The 21,124-nt window shown below is 42.3% G+C and overlaps 1 protein-coding gene across 4 annotated transcripts in view; it reads right to left on the reverse strand.

Annotated features, from left to right (window-relative positions):
* The window catches only part of KCNT2 (potassium sodium-activated channel subfamily T member 2), a 391,255-nt gene that overhangs the window by 216,629 nt on the left and 153,502 nt on the right, over positions 1–21,124 (reverse strand). For all 4 annotated transcript variants that reach the window (XM_075616937.1, XM_075616935.1, XM_075616938.1 and 1 more), the window contains exons 6-8: positions 9,039–9,113; positions 6,169–6,252; positions 4,901–4,995 (exon numbers count right to left, since the gene is read on the reverse strand). In XM_075616937.1, the coding sequence (XP_075473052.1) occupies positions 4,901–4,995; positions 6,169–6,252; positions 9,039–9,113 (254 nt within the window). The remainder of the gene's footprint in view (positions 1–4,900; positions 4,996–6,168; positions 6,253–9,038; positions 9,114–21,124) is intronic.

Genomic DNA, 21,124 nt, shown 5'->3' on the forward strand with positions numbered 1-21,124 from the left:
GCTTCATTAATCAGGTTGTGAGTAAATTAAAATATATTCATTATATGCGATGCAAAAACATTACCCCTGGAATTTATAGAAAGTGTGTGTTTTTAAGGATGGAAATGTTCCCAGGCGCGATTACGTGACTGCAAATGGCGGAGTTCCGGTGACGCACAGCGCAGGACCTGTGGCACCAAATTGGTCAAATAACCTTTTTCTTGAGACGTTTAGGATTAAAAAAAAATTTCAAACAACAGACTTTGGCTCCTGGATTTGCCGCGCTGTGATCCGGCCGCGGCAGTCTCCATTCCAGTCAATAGCCGTTTCTTTCAGAACCGGGGAACGATACTATCCTGGTACATAACAGGAAATGGTCACTCTACGGCAGGCTTTGGGCCTAGCTAAAAACTGTACATAATAAAATATGATCAAATAAGGTTGGTAATCTACTTTAACCCTTTGAGTCCTCAGGGCGTAGTTACTACATCACGGGGACTGGCACTCTGGCGGGGCCCACGATGGAGTGACACGTTATTGGTGCTCAACTCCAGTCCACAAGCCCCCCCCCCCCCCCAACAGGTAAGGCTTCAGGATATCCCAGATTCAGCACAAGTGGCTCAATCAGTGCCTGCTTCAGCACAGGTTGATCAATCAGTCTCAGCTTCAGCACAAGTGGCTCAATCAGCCCCAGCTTCAGCACAGGTGGCTCAATCAGGGATATCCTGAAAACCTGACCTCTTAGGGAGGGCTTGAGCACTGGAGTTGAGCACACTTCCTACTAGTGAAATGGAGCAGGACTCCTCTTCATGTGAACGCACTTTGCTGGAACTAGGTCACCACGACCCCCTCCGTCGCCCGAAAGGGTTAATAAGCCTCACATGGAGAGCTCACTTTCAAAAGATGGCAAATTGAGGGAAACTGCCACTTCAAAGACAATCATTCTTAATATAGCCTTCAGACTATCCGTCACTTTCACAGTAATATGTGACCGTGCCCCAGGGTTGTACCTTCTCCAAAAGAGCCGTGATTTCGCTGTCACTATTCTGCCTTCTAACCTGCTTTGGGAAAAGCAGCTTTGCGAGGTGACACATATATAAATATCCCCTCTCAATAACAGCCGAAAGACTTCAAAAGGTTCTCTTATTCCCCAAACCTCAGCTATTAAATTCCAATTTTTTAGCCACTTACTTTAGTGGGTATATATTTATTTTCAGAGCGGTGAAAATGAGAGATGTCACCAGAATGAGTGGTTTGTCTTTCGCCCAACGCTGAAATTCTGCTAATAATGCAGTTTTGAAAGAATGACTTTCTCCTTGTGGTAGTCAGCGTAGCAGGACTGGGACAGTTACTTTGCAAAGGCAATTTGTAAGAGGTTTATTCCCAGTAATATCCTGCGCTTTACCGTCATTGCTAGAAGTGATATTAAACGGGCAGTGAGACAGTGACGCAGTGACGCAGTGAGACAGTGACGCAGTGAGACAGTGACACAGAGAGACAGTGACGCAGTGAGACAGTGACGCAGTGAGACAGTGACGCAGTGAGACAGTGACGCAGTGAGACAGTGACGCAGTGAGACAGTGACGCAGTGAGACAGTGACGCAGTGAGACAGTGACGCAGTGAGACAGTGACGCAGTGAGACAGTGAGACAGTGACGCAGTGAGACAGTGAGACAGTGAGAGAGTGAGACAGTGAGACAGTGAGACAGTGAGACAGTGAGACAGTGAGACAGTGATGCAGTGAGACAGTGATGCAGTGAGACAGTGACGCAGTGAGACAGTGACGCAGTGAGACAGTGACGAAGTGAGACAGTGATGCAGTGAGGCAGTGAGACAGTGACGCAGTGAAGCAGTGAGACAGTGACGCAGTGAGACAGTGACAGTAAGACAGTGACGCAGTGATGCAGTGAGACAGTGATGCACTGAGACAGTGACGCAGAGAGGCAGTGACGCATTGAGGCAGTGAGACAGTGACGCAGTGAGACAGTGACGCAGTGAGACAGTGACGCAGTGAGACAGTGAGGCAGTGATGCAGTGAGACAGTGACGCAGTGAGGCAGTGACGCAGTGAGGCAGTGACGCATTGAGGCAGTGACGCAGTGAGACAGTGACGCAGTGAGACAGTGAGGCAGTGAGGCAGTGATGCAGTGACGCAGTGAGACAGTGAGACAGTGACGCAGTGAGGCAGTGACGCATTGCGGCAGTGACACAGTGAGACAGTGACGCAGTGAGACAGTGACGCAGTGAGACAGTGATGCAGTGAGACAGTGACGCAATGAGATAGTGACGCAGTGAGACAGTGACGCAATGAGATAGTGACGCAGTGAGACAGTGACGCAGTGAGACAGTGACGCAGTGAGACAGTGACGCAGTGAGGCAGTGACGCAGTGAGACAGTGAGACAGTGATGCAGTGAGACAGTGACAGTGACAGTGATGTAGTGATGTAGTGATGTAGTGACGCAGTGACGCAGTGAGACAGTGACACAGTGAGACAGTGACACAGTGAGACAGTGAGGCAGTGATGCAGTGAGGCAGTGACGCAGTGAGACAGTGACGCAGTGAGGCAGTGACGCATTGCGGCAGTTAGGCAGTGACACCGTGAGACAGTGACGCAGTGAGACAGTGACGCAGTGAGACAGTGATGCAGTGAGACAGTGACGCAATGAGATAGTGACGCAGTGAGACAGTGACGCAGTGAGGCAGTGACGCAGTGAGACAGTGAGACAGTGATGCAGTGAGACAGTGACAGTGATGCAGTAATGTAGTGACGCAGTGACGCAGTGAGACAGTGACGCAGTGAGACAGTGATGCAGTGAGACAGTGATGCAGTGAGACAGTGACGCAGTGAGACAGTGACGCAGTGAGGCAGTGACGCAGGGAGAATGTGACGCAGTGAGACAGTGACGCAGTGAGACAGTGATGCAGTGACGCAGTGACACAGTGAGACAGTGACGCTGTGAGACAGTGACGCAGTGAGGCTTTGTCACCGTGCGTTAAACCCCTATTTCCAGCTCTGAATGGTAACCCCACAGTGAGGTGATATAACTAACACAGCGATATTTTCCTCTCTCACCGTGAGTTAAACCCCTATTTCCGGCTCGGAACGGGAGTAACACTAAGACATACTCACCGTCATGTTTTTCTGGGAAATAACACCACATGATGCTATAATAACGTGACTGTAACCCTATGTTAATGACATGTAGAATGGACGCTGCTTCTGCATATAATTAGCAGTGAGGATACATGTGACCTCAGGGAACATCGCGCCCGGTCCTGCTTTGGGTCACGTCCCGTAATGAGCAGCTTCACGGATCTGGGCCTAAAGACGAGCAAACGAGTATTCTAACACTTGCCTTAAACTTGCCTTAAACTAGCCAGGTACATGCTGGGTACATGTTGGGTACATTTCAGTGACATTTCTGCAGAGGCTAATGGCCCATCGGATTAACACAGCAGGGGTTCTTGCAGTCCCATTATGTTTGAATGGGACTGTCAGGGACCCCCGCTGTTAATCCGATGGGCCATTAGTCTGTCTGCAGAAATGTGTGATATGTTGCAGAATGTACCCAGCACGTACCCAGCACGTACCCAGCATGTACCCAGCATGTATCCAGCATATACCCAGCATGTACCCAGCACGTACCCAGCACGTACCCAGCATGTACCCAGCATGTACCTGGGTCTTTTTGGAGATTGCCCCAGGTTTGTTTTAGAATAATCGTCGGCGCTACAGTAAGATTGCGAGCACAATACAGAGATCAGAACATCAGGCAGGAAAGTACGTTCCTAATTACTCTTTCCCAATGTGTTCTGTTTACCGCTGATTACACAATAATTGTGAATCTTTTAGAATTACTCATTTCCTTTTTTTTAGTAAATTAAAAAAATCTAAACTGCAGATTAAAGCTGCAGTCCCAACCAGCAAACAGCCATGCCAAGCGGTTTCCTTAAGCTAATCAAACCATTCTAGTAGCAACGATTTCGCTGCTTACATTATATATTTTTTTTGGGGGGGTGGGAGGGGGGAGGATTAAAGTACAATTATTTAGAGGCTTCTAATTAAGGGATTGTTTTTCAAATCACGTGGTTCCCATCCACCCCCCCTCGTCCTGATCAGAGAGACAATAAAGATTAGGGGAGGGGGAGAGAGGGGGCTTTGCCTGCGCAAACTCTTGTTGAACATACAAAGACATCAGATAAAAGGAGCAGCCAGAGGAGATCAGCCCCCTCCCAAGTCTCAGCTCAGTGTGTTACCAAACTGACTTCACAAAACTACTTATAGGTAAAACATCTAACCACAGAAAGCCCAGGTGTGATCCCTTAAAGGAGGATAGGGTTGAAGCAGGGGGTATTCTGGGCTGAACCCCGTTAATTTCATCTCCGGGGACCCCCCTGCTTCCTGGGATACGGACGTCCGCAGGGGGTGCCGGTATCTCCTGGAAATATAAAGCTCACGCTTCACGCTGACCAATAGGGTTAGGGTGACGTCACGGCTTCTTATTGGCCCGCAGGGCGCGGGAGCTTTAAAACTCCGCCATTAGGTGAACCGGCTAGCCGAGCGGCGCGGCAACTGGCACCCTCTACGGAAGTAAGTATGTCCGGAAGTAGGGGTTCCCGGGAGCTGAAATTAATGGGGTCCCCTGCTTCAATCCTACGGTATGTTAAAACAAAATCGCAAAAATAATCGCTCGCTTTGATTGCCGCTGTAAGATTACGATTTTTAATGTGTTATCCTATAGAAAATCGGATGGGAAATTCGATCCACAAAAGTGTACTAAGCTTTACTCCAATTTATACGATCGACTCATGGTTTTAAATGAGTATTTAACGGGGTATAAGCCAATAACACACTAGCCTGGTGAATAAAGTAGGAAGTCGCCACCAACAACAAGACATTGGAAGGATTTATTTGACTTACCAGGTGAAGATAAGACACAGCAACGTTGAGATCAGAATAAGGACTTGATTAAACATTGCAGACTGTGTGCGCTGGATCGCTCTATGAAGATCGTTCTAAAATATGGCACAGAAAGAAGGAGATGTGACTACGCGCATATGTGTGCGGTAACACCGAATGTACACTATCACACCATGTACAATTAGACCCAAGTGACTCTGGATACCATGTCTTTGAGCAGCATTACCCCCCAAAACCCATTTACTTTTTTAGCCTTGGAGTCACCAATAGAAAGCTGTAACATCCTGACATCCTGAGGCTGCGCTTATAGTGCCGACGTCGCGGCAAAACAAATGTATTGCCGCCGTCGCGTGCACTTATAGTAAGCGCGACATGATGTGGCGGTGCGAAATTTGGAAGCTGGTCAAATTTGATTTTACAGAGGCTGTCGCCATATGTGACAGCCTCTGAACCAATCAATGTCCAGGTCGCTTGCGACGTCGCTGCAAAACAAAATACAACTTTCGCGGGTGGCGACGGGTGACGTCATCCGTCTCGTCGCCGTCGCGTGCCCTATAAGCACGGCAGTGACATTGAGGCTTTCTATTGGTCATGGGAGCAAGCCTCAAGCCAGCGACCATTAACGTGGGGGGGGGGGGGGGCTAGGGGGGAATAGCAGTTACGGGAAGGACCCTGGGTGCCAATATGCTGTGAAGAAGTCTTCCCCGCTCTAGAGAGACCATGGTTACCATAGGACTGGTATTGTCTCCAGCACAAGTACAGTAAGTATCTTCACAACTTATCTAATTACTGTAGGTCCAAACAAAGACTTTTAATCATCACAAACTCTAGAGAGTTCCTTTGCGTTTATGACAAGCTTCCTGTTCCATGGCTCTACTATCCTTATAGTACAAAGTAACTATTTCCTCTGATCTAGAGCCCTCCATGATCAAAACATGATCTCCTGTTTAGTTTTATCCAAATTACTATCCAGTCATAATTGTGTTATATACAGTAAATTGAATACATTGATGTAGGGGAGAGGGATATTTTTGGACACCATAGTACTATTGATACTGTTGGCTCAAAAATTACACACACTTCAAAAAACAATTATCAACTTTTCAGGATCTATCTAGATCAGGAGTGGCCAACTCCAGTCTTCAAGAGCCACCAACAAGTCAGGTGTTATGGATATCGCTGCTTCAGCACAGGTGGCTCAGTCAATGACCGAGGGCTTAAGAGTCGCACATCATGTGGCCTACCACTGCTCTAGATCCTATACTTACAATCATGTTCTCCAGAGAATGTTTGGCCAGCCAGCAGTTCAGGAAAACAGGAACAAATAAATTCCTCAACGGAGGCCAGAATATCTGGGGACAAAAGGGAGAAATAACCATCTGGATATATTACACGTATTTAACTGATTTTGGATTACTTCTTTGAGGGGCTAAGATTCTTATTTGGTGTTAGTTACCCTATGGGGTTTGTAAATATGGACTAAGAGCCATGAGCACTGTGCCCAATTCTGGAGGCTACATCTCCAGAAGAACAGGAGCAGAGGAGATAGTCCTCAATGTAGGCAACATACTTGGTGCTGGGTTTGTATTTAAAGATAAGATGAAAGACCTCAGATTGTGCTCTCTGGCAGAGAAGGGAAAATGAAGGTCTTCAAATACCTCAAACAAAGGGTAGGAGGGAAACTTCTTTCAGAGGAAAAGAAACTAAGACACAAGAGAAAGCGTTGGCACTGGAGGATAACATGCATGGTTTATGTGGGGAGGCACTTTTACTGAAAGTAGTACCTTCCCTGAACAGCCTTCCAGCAGAGGTGGCAAATACAGTAAACAGAATCTATTTACTAAAGTCTCCCGATTTATTTGATAAATATGGGGCAATTATTTCTCACTGATTTTGCCCTAGTTTTGCACCTTGGAGACTGCAGTAAATAACCCTGTGCATATGTATCAGTGCAAAAGTGGAGCAATTCTGGGGCAAAATAACTGCATTGTATCAAAGAAAAGAAAGTCCCATTGAAATCAATAGGATTGTTTTACTTTGACACCTACGGGCAGATTTATTTGCCTTGATACATAGACCCCATTGTGTCTAAGCTTTGGTGTAATGGGACAATGCCTCTTAGCTCACACAAATATTTAGCAAACCATGTTTTGTATTGTAACTGGCTTTCTTAAAAAGCCAGAATTCAGCAAATATTTGGGCTATCAATATGTAAAGTTGGTCTGAAGCAGTGAAGGAAGAGAGGGTTACGCTGAAGAACAGAACTCGTGTCTAACTGCTTGGGGGACATACAAGAATAATCATTAAACCGTAGCGTCTAAAAGATAGATTTTGAGTATTAAGTAGCCCGAAGCAGCAGGATTACGATTAGCCAGCATGTGTTTCATCAAGAAAACTGTATGTCAAAGGAAAAGTATTCCTGCCAAGACTGAGACAGAGCTGCACATCCTAGGAACGACCTTTACTGCACATCCTAGGAACAACCTGCACTGCGCATCCCAGGTACGACCTTCACTGCACATCCAAGGTACGACCTTCACTGCACATCCTAGGTACGACCTTCACTGAAAATCCCAGGTACGACCTTCACTGCAAATCCCAAGTACGACCTTCACTGCAAATCCCAGGTACGACCTTCACTGCAAATCCCAGGTATGACCTTCACTGCAAATCCCGGGTACGACCTTCACTGCAAATCCCGGGTACGACCTTCACTGCAAATCCCTGGTACGACCTTCACTGCACGTCCCAGGTATGACCTTCACTGCACATCTCAGGTACGACCTTCACTGCACAACACAGGTACGACCTTCACTGCAATTCCCAGGTACGACCTTCACTGCAATTCCCAGGTATGACCTTCACTGCAATTCCCAGGTACGACCTTCACTGCAAATCCCCAGGTATGACCTTCACTGCAAATCCCAGGTGCCACCTTCACTGCAAATCCCAGGTATGACCTTCACTGCAAATCCCAGGTACGACCTTCACGGCAAATCCCAGGTACGACCTTCACTGCAAATCCCAGGTATGACCTTCACTGCAAATCCCGGGTACGACCTTCACTGCAAATCCCAGGTACGACCTTCACTGCACATCCCAGGTACGACCTTCACTGCAAATCCCAGGTACGACCTTCACTGCACATCCCAGGTACGACCTTCACTGCACATCCCAGTTCCGACCTTCACTGCACATCCCAGTTCCGACCTTCACTGCACATCCCAGGTACGACACCTCAGCTTACGCTCTATTATGTTTATAGAAGCCTACAATGTGACTGACAGCAGATAACAAGCACCCAGTCTGCCCAGACCCAAGTTGATCCCTGGTTTTGAAGTCCCTTACTATATTAATCCTTCGAGTGCCCGTCTTTTCCCGATCTAAACCACGTGATGGACGGGAACGGAACATGGAGCATCTTTTGGTAATGCTACCTCCCCCTAGAAAACGACCATTTCTACTCTGCACGTTATCCGGCCCCTGGGCTGCCTGTCCTGGGACACCCAAAGTGTTCATTCACTTTCTGTATTTAATGAGCGTATTGTATTATATCAGAGGCACCACAGGCCCATATTTACTAATCAGCGCTATTCCATAACACACCGTCTGGCCCATTCGTCTGTAACCTGTATTCTGGTGTCTGAGGGTGCCGTGTAGGTAGCACCGCTTACTAAATATCAGCCACCATTCATTCTAGACTCACTAACATACTTCTAATTCAAGGGCCTCTCACATCCCATTAGCAACTCGCAACTTTAATGCTACTAATGGACTAGTAAGAGTCCTCCATCAACAAAGAACACTGTAGTCTAACTCTGGGGTTTTATTTTAGGCGGGGGGCAAGCAAGACCAGGGCACTCAACTCTGAAATAAGATACTTAATGGCATCCACCATCTGTAGAAATAAGAGACAATAAACCACTTGAAACTCTGAACGGGAGACCTTAAACAGGAGCCAGAACTGGTTATTAGGACAGTTGCAGCGCTGTTGGATGTAAGGTACATTTTCTAATGCACCCAGCACATGATCTTTTTGAATGTTATATAAAACCCTAAAAGATTGAGATTTTCAAATAGTAACCAGGCCCCTTTGTTCTGCGGTTAATACACTTTAGTAATTATGGGAAATACTCACAGTGATAATGAAAGGCATTGTGTTTATCATCTCCAAAAGAAAGGGGACCCGCAAAGTCTGCTCCCAAATGTTTCCCTTTGGAAAGAAGACAAAGGTGAAAAATTAGGCATTAAAGCAACAAAACGTGAAATGTTGTTATGTTTAAAAAGTCATAATCAGTTTTGTAGTATTAGATAATATTGACTGTTTTTTTTAATTCAACTGTTAATGCCATTTTAATGAGTTTTAATACACTGAGCATCCTTTGATTTCTATAGCAGATTTTAGCTCACCTCCCCAGCAGTGCAAGATCTTTGCAACACTTTCCTGTTTGTGATCATTTGTTGCCAATGTTCCCAGCAGTTTGAGCTGCAAGTAATCAATATTACCTTAGTAATATACGGATACATTGTAGCTGTTACACTGACTGAAGGATTGACTGAGACGGAAAGGCAACACTTTTCTGTTTGGTATAATTTGTTGCCAACGTTCCCAGCAGTTTGAGCTGCAAACTGTAACAATAGGCAATGTTACTTTAGTAATATACGGATACATTGTAGCTGCTGAGTTACACTCACTGAAGGATTGATTGAAACAGAAAGGCGGCCATTATTTTAGACACTCAAATCAGGATTTTGACGGATTTATAACAGGAGCACCAAACGATTGCCAGCTTAGGTAAGAATGTAGAATGAAACATTGTCACACGTTTTACATATACAAATAAGAAAGAAAGGGGAAAGTACAGTAGTAATGCTGCTTTGAGAAATAACATACAGAAATTCAGCTTTCTGATATTATCAGTTCTGGGGTTGAGTGTTGGGGCATTTTTTGGCAGAGGCATTTTGATGTGTATAGGTGTTTACCATTGTACCACTATATACTGCCTGCACACACAGTGTGTATGTTATTACACACCACACTCTTTACCATACTAACCTCTGCTGCCGCTGCAGCTGATGATATACTACATGTGTATTTAGTCTGTGGAATATACACCTTAGCAGGGCTATATCAGTACTGACTATACCGCACCACTATAACGCACCATCACTTTATATGGATTGATTGGCAGTGAAGCTAACATAATCATAATATAGCTATTAAACTGATTGATTTCACTACCAGTTTCCCACCTGACACCCCTCCCCCCCCTCAGGGGATCATTTTTATTCCTCTTTTAATTCACATGTACATACCTACACCTGTTTCGGCGTGACTACTTGTCAACATTAAAGTTCTGTTATTTTCTGTTTTTATACAGACCGTCTGTCTGTTACTGTTGTTATACCCTCATTGGGGTAGTGGGATTTTGGTCAAATCAGTGGATATTTATCCTTGCAAATTGTACTTGTGCACCATGAGTGCGTGCTAATAGGGATCTAGGTGACTCTGTTCGCCATTTGTGTTTGTGCTTTGAGAAATAGTCAGATAGAAGAGCCTGAAACTGTCTGTATCATCGATACGGTTCTAAAGCTGCAGACATCACGGCTATGATTTCTTTTATTCATCTGCTTCGGCTAATTTCCAGAAAGCACCGGGAAATAAAAATGACCGCCACGCAATGTCACGCAGTGAGTCATTGAGGGCCTTGGCCATTTTACTGTTCTCTGATTGGCTGTTGTGGTGGATCCCAAGACTTTTAAACGCCCTATCTGCAGAGAGAAGGGTTTTTGGTGAAGACTGCTTCAAAATGCTTTAAAAAACTTAGGCCCAGATCCACTAACCGCGGTTAAATCTGAGCTTGTTACCTATAACGGGAGCGGGCGTGATATTCCCTGAGGTTACCGTGTATCCTCACAGCTAATTTGGGGTTTAACTCACAGTGAATGAGAGAGGGAAATAAAGTTATAGTACCTCAATGCGGGGTTACCCACATCCAGACTCGGAAATAGGGTGCGCAAACTGGAGATTTTCTGGGGTGGGGGCACAGCGGTTACAGAGGCCCTGCGCTTCCCGAAAGCATTTCAATGAAATGCTGAGGATAGTGCAAGGCCTCTGTAACTTTGCTTACCTTAACTTTCCAGCGACACGTCGCCATGGCAACCCGGCGTCAAATGACGCTTCGGGCTCATGTGGCCACCATTTTTTGTTTCTATAGCAACCGTTTACAAAGTCACTTCCCCTCCCTCTTCTGAAACAGGCTCTGGCACACCCCTTTTTCAGCCCCGCCCTCTCTCTAGCAGTGCACCAATTGTATTTAGTGCCTGCCTGGTCACATGATCTTCCCCACAGAACTTTGCATCTTTGGTCCTCTTCTGCTGCACTGACAGACATTTAGTGAACCCACGTGCCGAATCTTCACCAATCGAGCACAGGAGAACTGATCGATCGGCAACTTAGCTAATTACCTATCATTGTGTGAATTGCATTGATGCACATACTAAAGGAGGTGGGGGGGACGGCAGCTTGGACTGCTGCTTTAACTCTTTCACTGCTAGATGGGCTTGAAACGCATTCAGCGTAAACGCAGTAATGATGTTTTCAGCCAATCCTAAAAGAGATTCAAAGTAAGAGAAGCTGGCGTATGGGTTATTATGTAGTGTATTTGTCTCCCGACTGACAAAATTGGATTTATCACAAGAGAAAAAGCCTGTTGTTTTAAATAGGATTTTCTATTTAACCCCAGACTTGTTCCCTGCTCCCGTGGATCAAGTGAATGTAGGAATACTTCACAGAGCAATCTCATGCAGCTGGTCATAAAACAGTCTCTGTAAACAATTTAGCAATATGAAATTGCCTTGCTTAATGGACAGACTGTGCGGCTTTTGTGTCTCTGGAAATTAATCGCAGATTCCATTTCTTAGGACCGGCTAAATGGGGGAGTGCTTTCTTTTATCCATAGCCCACCCTATCCTTATCTGAGAACCAATTTGTGGGAATTTGGACAATTTTTGAATGTCTGAATATCCTGTAATTTTCTGAATATTCTTTCCAGGTTTATAAAACTTTCAAACTTTCTCTCGTTTCCACTTTTTTATTTTTTCTGCCTATTCAGGCAAATGTATGAATATTCTCAAATTTTTCCAATGTTTTTTTCTTTTTTGTTATTACATCGGTCTGTGTGTTATTACATCGGTCTGCGTGTTATATCGGTCTGCGTGTTATTACATTGGTCTGCGTGTTATTATATTGGTCAGTGTGTTATTACATCGGTCTGTGTGTTATTACATCGGTCTGCGTGTTATATCGGTCATTGTGTTATTACATTGGTCTGCGTGTTATTAAATTGGTCTGCGTGTTATTACATTGGTCTGCGTGTTATTATATTGGTCTGCGTGTTATTGCATCGGTCTGCGTATTATTATATTGGTCTGTGTGTTATTACATTGGTCTGTGTGTTATTATATTGGTCTGCATGTTATTACATTGGTCTGCGTGTTATTACATTGGTCTGCGTGTTATTACATTGGTCTGCGTGTTATTACATTGGTCTGCGTGTTATTATATCGGTCTGCGTGTTATTACATCGGTCTGCGTGTTATTATTTCGGTCTGCGTGTTATATCGGTCTGTGTGTTATTATACTGGTCTGCGTGTTATATTGGTCTGCGTGTTATTATACTGGTCTGCGTGTTATATCGGTCAGTGTGTTATTACATTGGTCTGCGTGTTATTACATTGGTCTGCGTGTTATTATATTGGTCTGCGTGTTATTAAATCGGTCAGCATTTTATTACATTGGTCTGCGTGTTATTACATCGGTCTGCGTGTTATTACATCGGTTTGCGTGTTATTACATCGGTCTGTGTGTTATTACATCGGTCTGCGTGTTATTACATCGGTTTGCGTGTTATTACACCGGTCTGCGTTTTATTATATCGGTCTGCGTGTTATTACATCGGTCTGTGTGTTATTAAATTGGTTTGCGTGTTATTATACTGGTCTGCGTGTTATTATATTGGTCTGCGTGTTATTACATTGGTCTGTGTGTTATTACATTTGTCTGCGTGTTATTACATTAGTTTGCGTGTTATTATACTGGTCTGTGTGTTATTACATTGGTCTGCGTGTTATTACATTGGTCTGCGTGTTATTACATTGGTCTGCGTGTTATTACATAGGTCTGCGTGTTATTACATCGGTCTGTGTGTTATTACATTGGTTTGCGTGTTATTATACTGGTCTGTGTGTTATTATATTGGTCTGCGTGTTATTATACTGGTCTGCGTGTTATATCGGTCAGTGTGTTATTACATTGGTCTGCGTGTTATTATATTGGTCTGCGTGTTATTACATCGGTCTGCGTGTATTTACATCGGTCTGCGTGTTATTACATCGGTCTGCGTGTTATTACATCGGTCTGCGTGTTATTACATCGGTCTGCGTGTTATTACATCGGTTTGCGTGTTATTACATCGGTCTGCGTGTTATTACATCGGTCTGCGTGTTATTACATCGGTCTGCATGTTATTATATCGGTCTGCTTGTGATTACATTGGTCTGCTTGTGATTACATTGGTCTGCGTGTTATTACACTGGTTTGTGTGTTATTATATTGGTCTGCGTGTTATTACATCGGTCTGCGTGTTATTACATCGGTCTGCGTGTTATTACATCGGTCTGCGTGTTATTATATCGGTCTGCTTGTGATTACATTGGTCTGCTTGTGATTACATTGGTCTGCGTGTTATTACATTGGTCTGTGTGTTATTATATTGGTCTGCGTGTTATTACATTGGTTTGTGTGTTATTATACTGGTCTGTGTGTTATTATATTGGTCTGCGTGTTATTACATTGGTCTGTGTGTTATTACATTTGTCTGCGTGTTATTACATTGGTTTGCGTGTTATTATATTGGTCTGCGTGTTATTATATTGGTCTGTGTGTTATTACATTGGTCTGCGTGTTATTATATTGGTCTGCGTGTTATTATTTTGGTCTGCGTGTTATTATATTGGTCTGCGTGTTATTATATTGGTCTGCGTGTTATTACATTGGTCTGCGTGTTATTATATTGGTCTGCGTGTTATTATATTGGTCTGCGTGTTATTACATTGGTCTGCGTATTATTATATTGGTCTGTGTGTTATTACATTGGTCTGCGTGTTATTATATTGGTCTGCATGTTATTACATTGGTCTGCGTGTTATTATATTGGTCTGCGTGTTATTACATCGGTCTGTGTGTTATTACATTGGTTTGCGTGTTATTATACTGGTCTGTGTGTTATTATATTGGTCTGCGTGTTATTATACTGGTCTGCGTGTTATATCGGTCAGTGTGTTATTACATTGGTCTGCGTGTTATTACATCGGTCTGCATGTTATTACATCGTTCTGCGTGTTATTACATCGGTCTGCGTGTTATTACATTGGTTTGCGTGTTATTAGATCGGTCTGCGTGTTATTACATCGGTCTGTGTGTTATTACATTGGTTTGCGTGTTATTATACTGGTCTGCGTGTTATTACATTGGTTTGCGTGTTATTATTTCGGTCTGGTGTTATATCGGTCTGTGTGTTATTATACTGGTCTGCGTGTTATATCGGTCTGCGTGTTATTATACTGGTCTGCGTGTTATATCGGTCTGCGTGTTATTATACTGGTCTGCGTGTCATATCGGTCAGTGTGTTATTACAGTGGTCTGCGTGTTATTACATCGGTCTGCATGTTATTACATCGGTCTGCGTGTTATTACATCGGTTTGCGTGTTATTACATCGGTCTGCGTGTTATTACAACGGTCTGCGTGTTATTACATCGGTCTGCGTGTTATTACATTGGTCTGCTTGTGATTACATTGGTCTGAGTGTTATTACATTAGTCTGTGTGTTATTATATTGGTCTGCGTGTTATTACATTGGTCTGCGTGTTATTATATTGGTCTGCATGTTATTATATTGGTCTGCGTGTTATTACATTGGTCTGCGTCTTATTGTATTGGTCTGCGTGTTATTACATTGGTCTGCGTGTTATTATATTGGTCTGCATATTATTACATTGGTCTGCGTGTTATTATATTGGTCTGCGTGTTATTACATCGGTCTGTGTGTTATTACATTGGTTTGCGTGTTATTATACTGGTCTGTGTGTCATTATATTGGTCTGCGTGTTATTATACTGGTCTGCGTGTTATATCGGTCAGTGTGTTATTACATTGGTCTGCGTGTTATTACATCGGTCTGCGTGTTATTACATCGTTCTGCGTGTTATTACATCGGTCTGCGTGTTATTAAATTGGTCTGCGTGTTATTACATTGGTCTGCGTGTTATTATATTGGTCTGCGTGTTATTGCATCGGTCTGCGTATTATTATATTGGTCTGTGTGTTATTACATTGGTCTTTGTGTTATTATATTGGTCTGCATGTTATTACATTGGTCTGCGTGTTATTACATTGGTCTGCGTGTTATTACATTGGTCTGCGTGTTATTATATCGGTCTGCGTGTTATTACATCGGTCTGCGTGTTATTATTTCGGTCTGCGTGTTATATCGGTCTGTGTGTTATTATACTGGTCTGCGTGTTATATTGGTCTGCGTGTTATTATATTGGTCTGCGTGTTATATCGGTCAGTGTGTTATTACATTGGTCTGCGTGTTATTACATTGGTCTGCGTGTTATTATATTGGTCTGCGTGTTATTAAATCGGTCAGCATTTTATTACATTGGTCTGCGTGTTATTACATCGGTCATCGGTCTGCGTGTATTTACATCGGTCTGCGTGTTATTACATCGGTCTGCGTGTTATTACATCGGTCTGCGTGTTATTACATCGGTCTGCGTGTTATTACATCGGTCTGCGTGTTATTACATCGGTCTGCGTGTTATTACATCGGTCTGCGTGTTATTATATCGGTCTGCTTGTGATTACATTGGTCTGCTTGTGATTACATTGGTCTGCGTGTTATTACATTGGTCTGTGTGTTATTATATTGGTCTGCGTGTTATTACATTGGTTTGTGTGTTATTATACTGGTCTGTGTGTTATTATATTGGTCTGCGTGTTATTACATTGGTCTGTGTGTTATTACATTTGTCTGCGTGTTATTACATTGGTTTGCGTGTTATTATATTGGTCTGCGTGTTATTATATTGGTCTGTGTGTTATTACATTGGTCTGCGTGTTATTATATTGGTCTGCGTGTTATTATTTTGGTCTGCGTGTTATTATATTGGTCTGCGTGTTATTATATTGGTCTGCGTGTTATTACATTGGTCTGCGTGTTATTATATTGGTCTGCGTGTTATTACATTGGTCTGTGTGTTATTACATTGGTCTGCGTGTTATTATATTGGTCTGCATGTTATTACATTGGTCTGCGTGTTATTATATTGGTCTGCGTGTTATTACATCGGTCTGTGTGTTATTACATTGGTTTGCGTGTTATTATACTGGTCTGTGTGTTATTATATTGGTCTGCGTGTTATTATACTGGTCTGCGTGTTATATCGGTCAGTGTGTTATTACATTGGTCTGCGTGTTATTACATCGGTCTGCATGTTATTACATCGTTCTGCGTGTTATTACATCGGTCTGCGTGTTATTACATTGGTCTGCATGTTATTACATCGGTCTGTGTGTTATTACATTGGTTTGCGTGTTATTATACTGGTCTGCGTGTTATTACATTGGTTTGCGTGTTATTATTTCGGTCTGGTGTTATATCGGTCTGTGTGTTATTATACTGGTCTGCGTGTTATATCGGTCTGCGTGTTATTATACTGGTCTGCGTGTTATATCGGTCTGCGTGTTATATCGGTCAGTGTTTTATTACATTGGTCTGCGTGTTATTACATCGGTCTGCATGTTATTACATCGGTCTGCGTGTTATTACATCGGTTTGCGTGTTATTACATCGGTCTGCGTGTTATTACAACGGTCTGCGTGTTATTACATCGGTCTGCGTGTTATTACATCGGTCTGCGTGTTATTACATTGGTCTGCTTGTGATTACATTGGTCTGCGTGTTATTACATTGGTCTGTGTGTTATTATATTGGTCTGCGTGTTATTACATTGGTCTGCGTGTTATTATATTGGTCTGCGTGTTATTATATTGGTCTGCGTGTTATTACATTGGTCTGCGTCTTATTGTATTGATCTGCGTGTTATTACATTGGTCTGCGTGTTATTATATTGGTCTGCATATTATTACATTGGTCTGCGTGTTATTATATTGGTCTGCGTGTTATTACATCGGTCTGTGTGTTATTACATTGGTTTGCGTGTTATTATACTGGTCTGTGTGTCATTATATTGGTCTGCGTGTTATTATACTGGTCTGCGTGTTATATCGGTCAGTGTGTTATTACATTGGTCTGCGTGTTATTACATCGGTCTGCGTGTTATTACATCGTTCTGCGTGTTATTACATCGGTCTGCGTGTTATTACATTGGTCTGCGTGTTATTAGATCGGTCTGCGTGTTATTACATCGGTCTGCGTGTTATTACATCGGTCTGCGTGTTATTACATCGGTCTGCGTGTTATTACATCGGTCTGTGTGTTATTACATTGGTTTGCGTGTTATTATACTGGTCTGCGTGTTATATCGGTCTGCGTGTTATTATACTGGTCTGCGTGTCATATCGGTCAGTGTGTTATTACATTGGTCTGCGTGTTATTACATTGGTCTGCGTGTTATCATATTGGTCTGCGTGTTATTAAATCGGTCTGCGTTTTATTATATTGGTCTGCGTGTTATTACATCGGTCTGCGTGTTATTACATCGGTCTGCGTGTTATTACACCGGTCTGTCTGTTATTACATCGGTCTGCGTGTTATTACATCGGTCTGCGTGTTATTACACCGGTCTGCGTGTTATTATATCGGTCTGCGTGTTATTACATTGGTCTGCGTGTTATTACATTGGTCTGCGTGTTATTACATTGGTCTGTGTTTTATTATATTGGTCTGCGTGTTATTACATTTGTCTGTGTGTTATTACATTTGTCTGCGTGTTATTATACTGGTCTGTGTGTTATTATATTGGTCTGCGTGTTGTTACATTGGTCTGTGTGTTATTACATTGGTCTGCGTGTTATTACATTGGTCTGCGTGTTATTACATTGGTCTGCGTGTTATTACATCGGTCTGCGTGTTATTACATCGGTCTATGTGTTATTACATTGGTTTGCGTGTTATTATACTGGTTTGTGTGTTATTATATTGGTCTGCGTGTTATTACATTGGTCTGCGTGTTATTACATTGGTCTGCGTGTTATTACATCGGTCTGCATGTTATTACATCGGTCTGCGTGTTATTACATCGGTCTGCGTGTTATTATATTGGTCTGCGTGTTATTATATTGGTCTGCGTGTTATTATATTGGTCTGCGTGTTATTATATTGGTCTGTGTGTTATTACATTGGTCTGCGTGTTATTACATTGGTCTGCGTGTTATTACATCGGTCTGTCTGTTATTACATCGGTCTGCGTGTTATTACATCGGTCTGCGTGTTATTACACTGGTCTGCGTGTTATTATATCGGTCTGCGTGTTATTACATTGGTCTGCGTGTTATTACATTGGTCTGCGTGTTATTACATTGGTCTGTGTTTTATTATATTGGTCTGCGTGTTATTACATTTGTCTGTGTGTTATTACATTTGTCTGCGTGTTATTATACTGGTCTGTGTGTTATTATATTGGTCTGCGTGTTGTTACATTGGTCTGTGTGTTATTACATTGGTCTGCGTGTTATTACATTGGTCTGCGTGTTATTACATTGGTCTGCGTGTTATTACATCGGTCTGCGTGTTATTACATCGGTCTATGTGTTATTACATTGGTTTGCGTGTTATTATACTGGTTTGTGTGTTATTATATTGGTCTGCGTGTTATTACATTGGTCTGCGTGTTATTACATCGGTCTGCGTGTTATTACATCGGTCTGCGTGTTATTACATCGGTCTGCGTGTTATTATATTGGTCTGCGTGTTATTATATTGGTCTGCGTGTTATTACATTGGTCTGTGTGTTATTATATTGGTCTGTGTGTTATTACATTGGTCTGCGTGTTATTATATTGGTCTGTGTGTTATTACATTGGTCTGCGTGTTATTACATTGGTCTGTGCGTTATTATATTGGTCTGCGTGTTATTATATCGGTCTGCGTGTTATTACATTGGTCTGCGTGTTATTATATTGGTCTGTGTGTTATTATATTGGTCTGCGTGTTATTATATTAGTCTGCGTGTTATTATATCGGTCTGCGTGTTATTACATTGGTCTGTGTGTTATTACATTGGTCTGTGTGTTATTATATTGGTCTGTGTGTTATTACATTGGTCTGTGTGTTATTATATTGGTCTGTGTGTTATTACATTGGTCTGCGTGTTATTATATTGGTCTGCATGTTATTACATTGGTCTGCGTGTTATTATATTGATCTGCGTGTTATTATATTGGTCTGCGTGTTATTATATTGGTCTGCGTGTTATTACATTGGTCTGTGTGTTATTATATTGGTCTGCGTGTTATTATATTGGTCTGTGTGTTATTACATTGGTCTGCGTGTTATTATATTGGTCTGCGTGTTATTATATTGGTCTGCGTGTTATTATATTGGTCTGTGTGTTATTACATCGGTCTGTCTGTTATTACATCGGTCTGCGTGTTATTACATCGGTCTGCGTGTTATTACACCGGTCTGCGTGTTATTATATCGGTCTGCGTGTTATTACATTGGTCTGCGTGTTATTACATTGGTCTGCGTGTTATTACATTGGTCTGTGTTTTATTATATTGGTCTGCGTGTTATTACATTTGTCTGTGTGTTATTACATTTGTCTGCGTGTTATTATACAGGTCTGTGTGTTATTATATTGGTCTGCGTGTTGTTACATTGGTCTGTGTGTTATTACATTGGTCTGCGTGTTATTACATTGGTCTGCGTGTTATTACATTGGTCTGCGTGTTATTACATCGGTCTGCGTGTTATTACATCGGTCTATGTGTTATTACATTGGTTTGCGTGTTATTATACTGGTTTGTGTGTTATTATATTGGTCTGCGTGTTATTACATTGGTCTGCGTGTTATTACATCGGTCTGCGTGTTATTACATCGGTCTGCGTGTTATTACATCGGTCTGCGTGTTATTATATTGGTCTGCGTGTTATTATATTGGTCTGCGTGTTATTACATTGGTCTGTGTGTTATTATATTGGTCTGTGTGTTATTACATTGGTCTGCGTGTTATTATATTGGTCTGTGTGTTATTACATTGGTCTGCGTGTTATTACATTGGTCTGTGCGTTATTATATTGGTCTGCGTGTTATTATATCGGTCTGCGTGTTATTACATTGGTCTGCGTGTTATTATATTGGTCTGTGTGTTATTATATTGGTCTGCGTGTTATTATATTAGTCTGCGTGTTATTATATCGGTCTGCGTGTTATTACATTGGTCTGTGTGTTATTACATTGGTCTGTGTGTTATTATATTGGTCTGTGTGTTATTACATTGGTCTGTGTGTTATTATATTGGTCTGTGTGTTATTACATTGGTCTGCGTGTTATTATATTGGTCTGCGCGTTATTATATTGGTCTGCATGTTATTACATTGGTCTGCGTGTTATTATATTGATCTGCGTGTTATTATATTGGTCTGCGTGTTATTATATTGGTCTGCGTGTTATTACATTGGTCTGTGTGTTATTATATTGGTCTGCGTGTTATTATATTGGTCTGTGTGTTATTACATTGGTCTGCGTGTTATTATATTGGTCTGTGTGTTATTACATTGGTCTGTGTGTTATTATATTGGTCTGCGTGTTATTACATTGGTCTGCGTGTTATTATATTGGTCTGCGTGTTATTATATTGGTCTGCGTGTTATTACATTGGTCTGCGTGTTATTATATTGATCTGCGTGTTATTATATTGGTCTGCGTGTTATTATATTGGTCTGCGTGTTATTACATTGGTCTGCGTGTTATTACATTGGTCTGTGTGTTATTACATTGGTCTGCGTGTTATTACATTGGTCTGCGTGTTATTATATTGGTCTGTGTGTTATTACATTGGTCTGTGTGTTATTACATTGGTCTGCATGTTATTACATTGGTCTGCGTGTTATTATATTGGTCTGCGTGTTATTATATTGGTCTGCGTGTTATTATATTGGTCTGCGTGTTATTATATTGGTCTGCGTGTTAT

The sequence above is a fragment of the Ascaphus truei genome, chromosome 10 (assembly GCF_040206685.1).
Source record: "Ascaphus truei isolate aAscTru1 chromosome 10, aAscTru1.hap1, whole genome shotgun sequence".
NCBI lineage: Eukaryota > Metazoa > Chordata > Amphibia > Anura > Ascaphidae > Ascaphus > Ascaphus truei.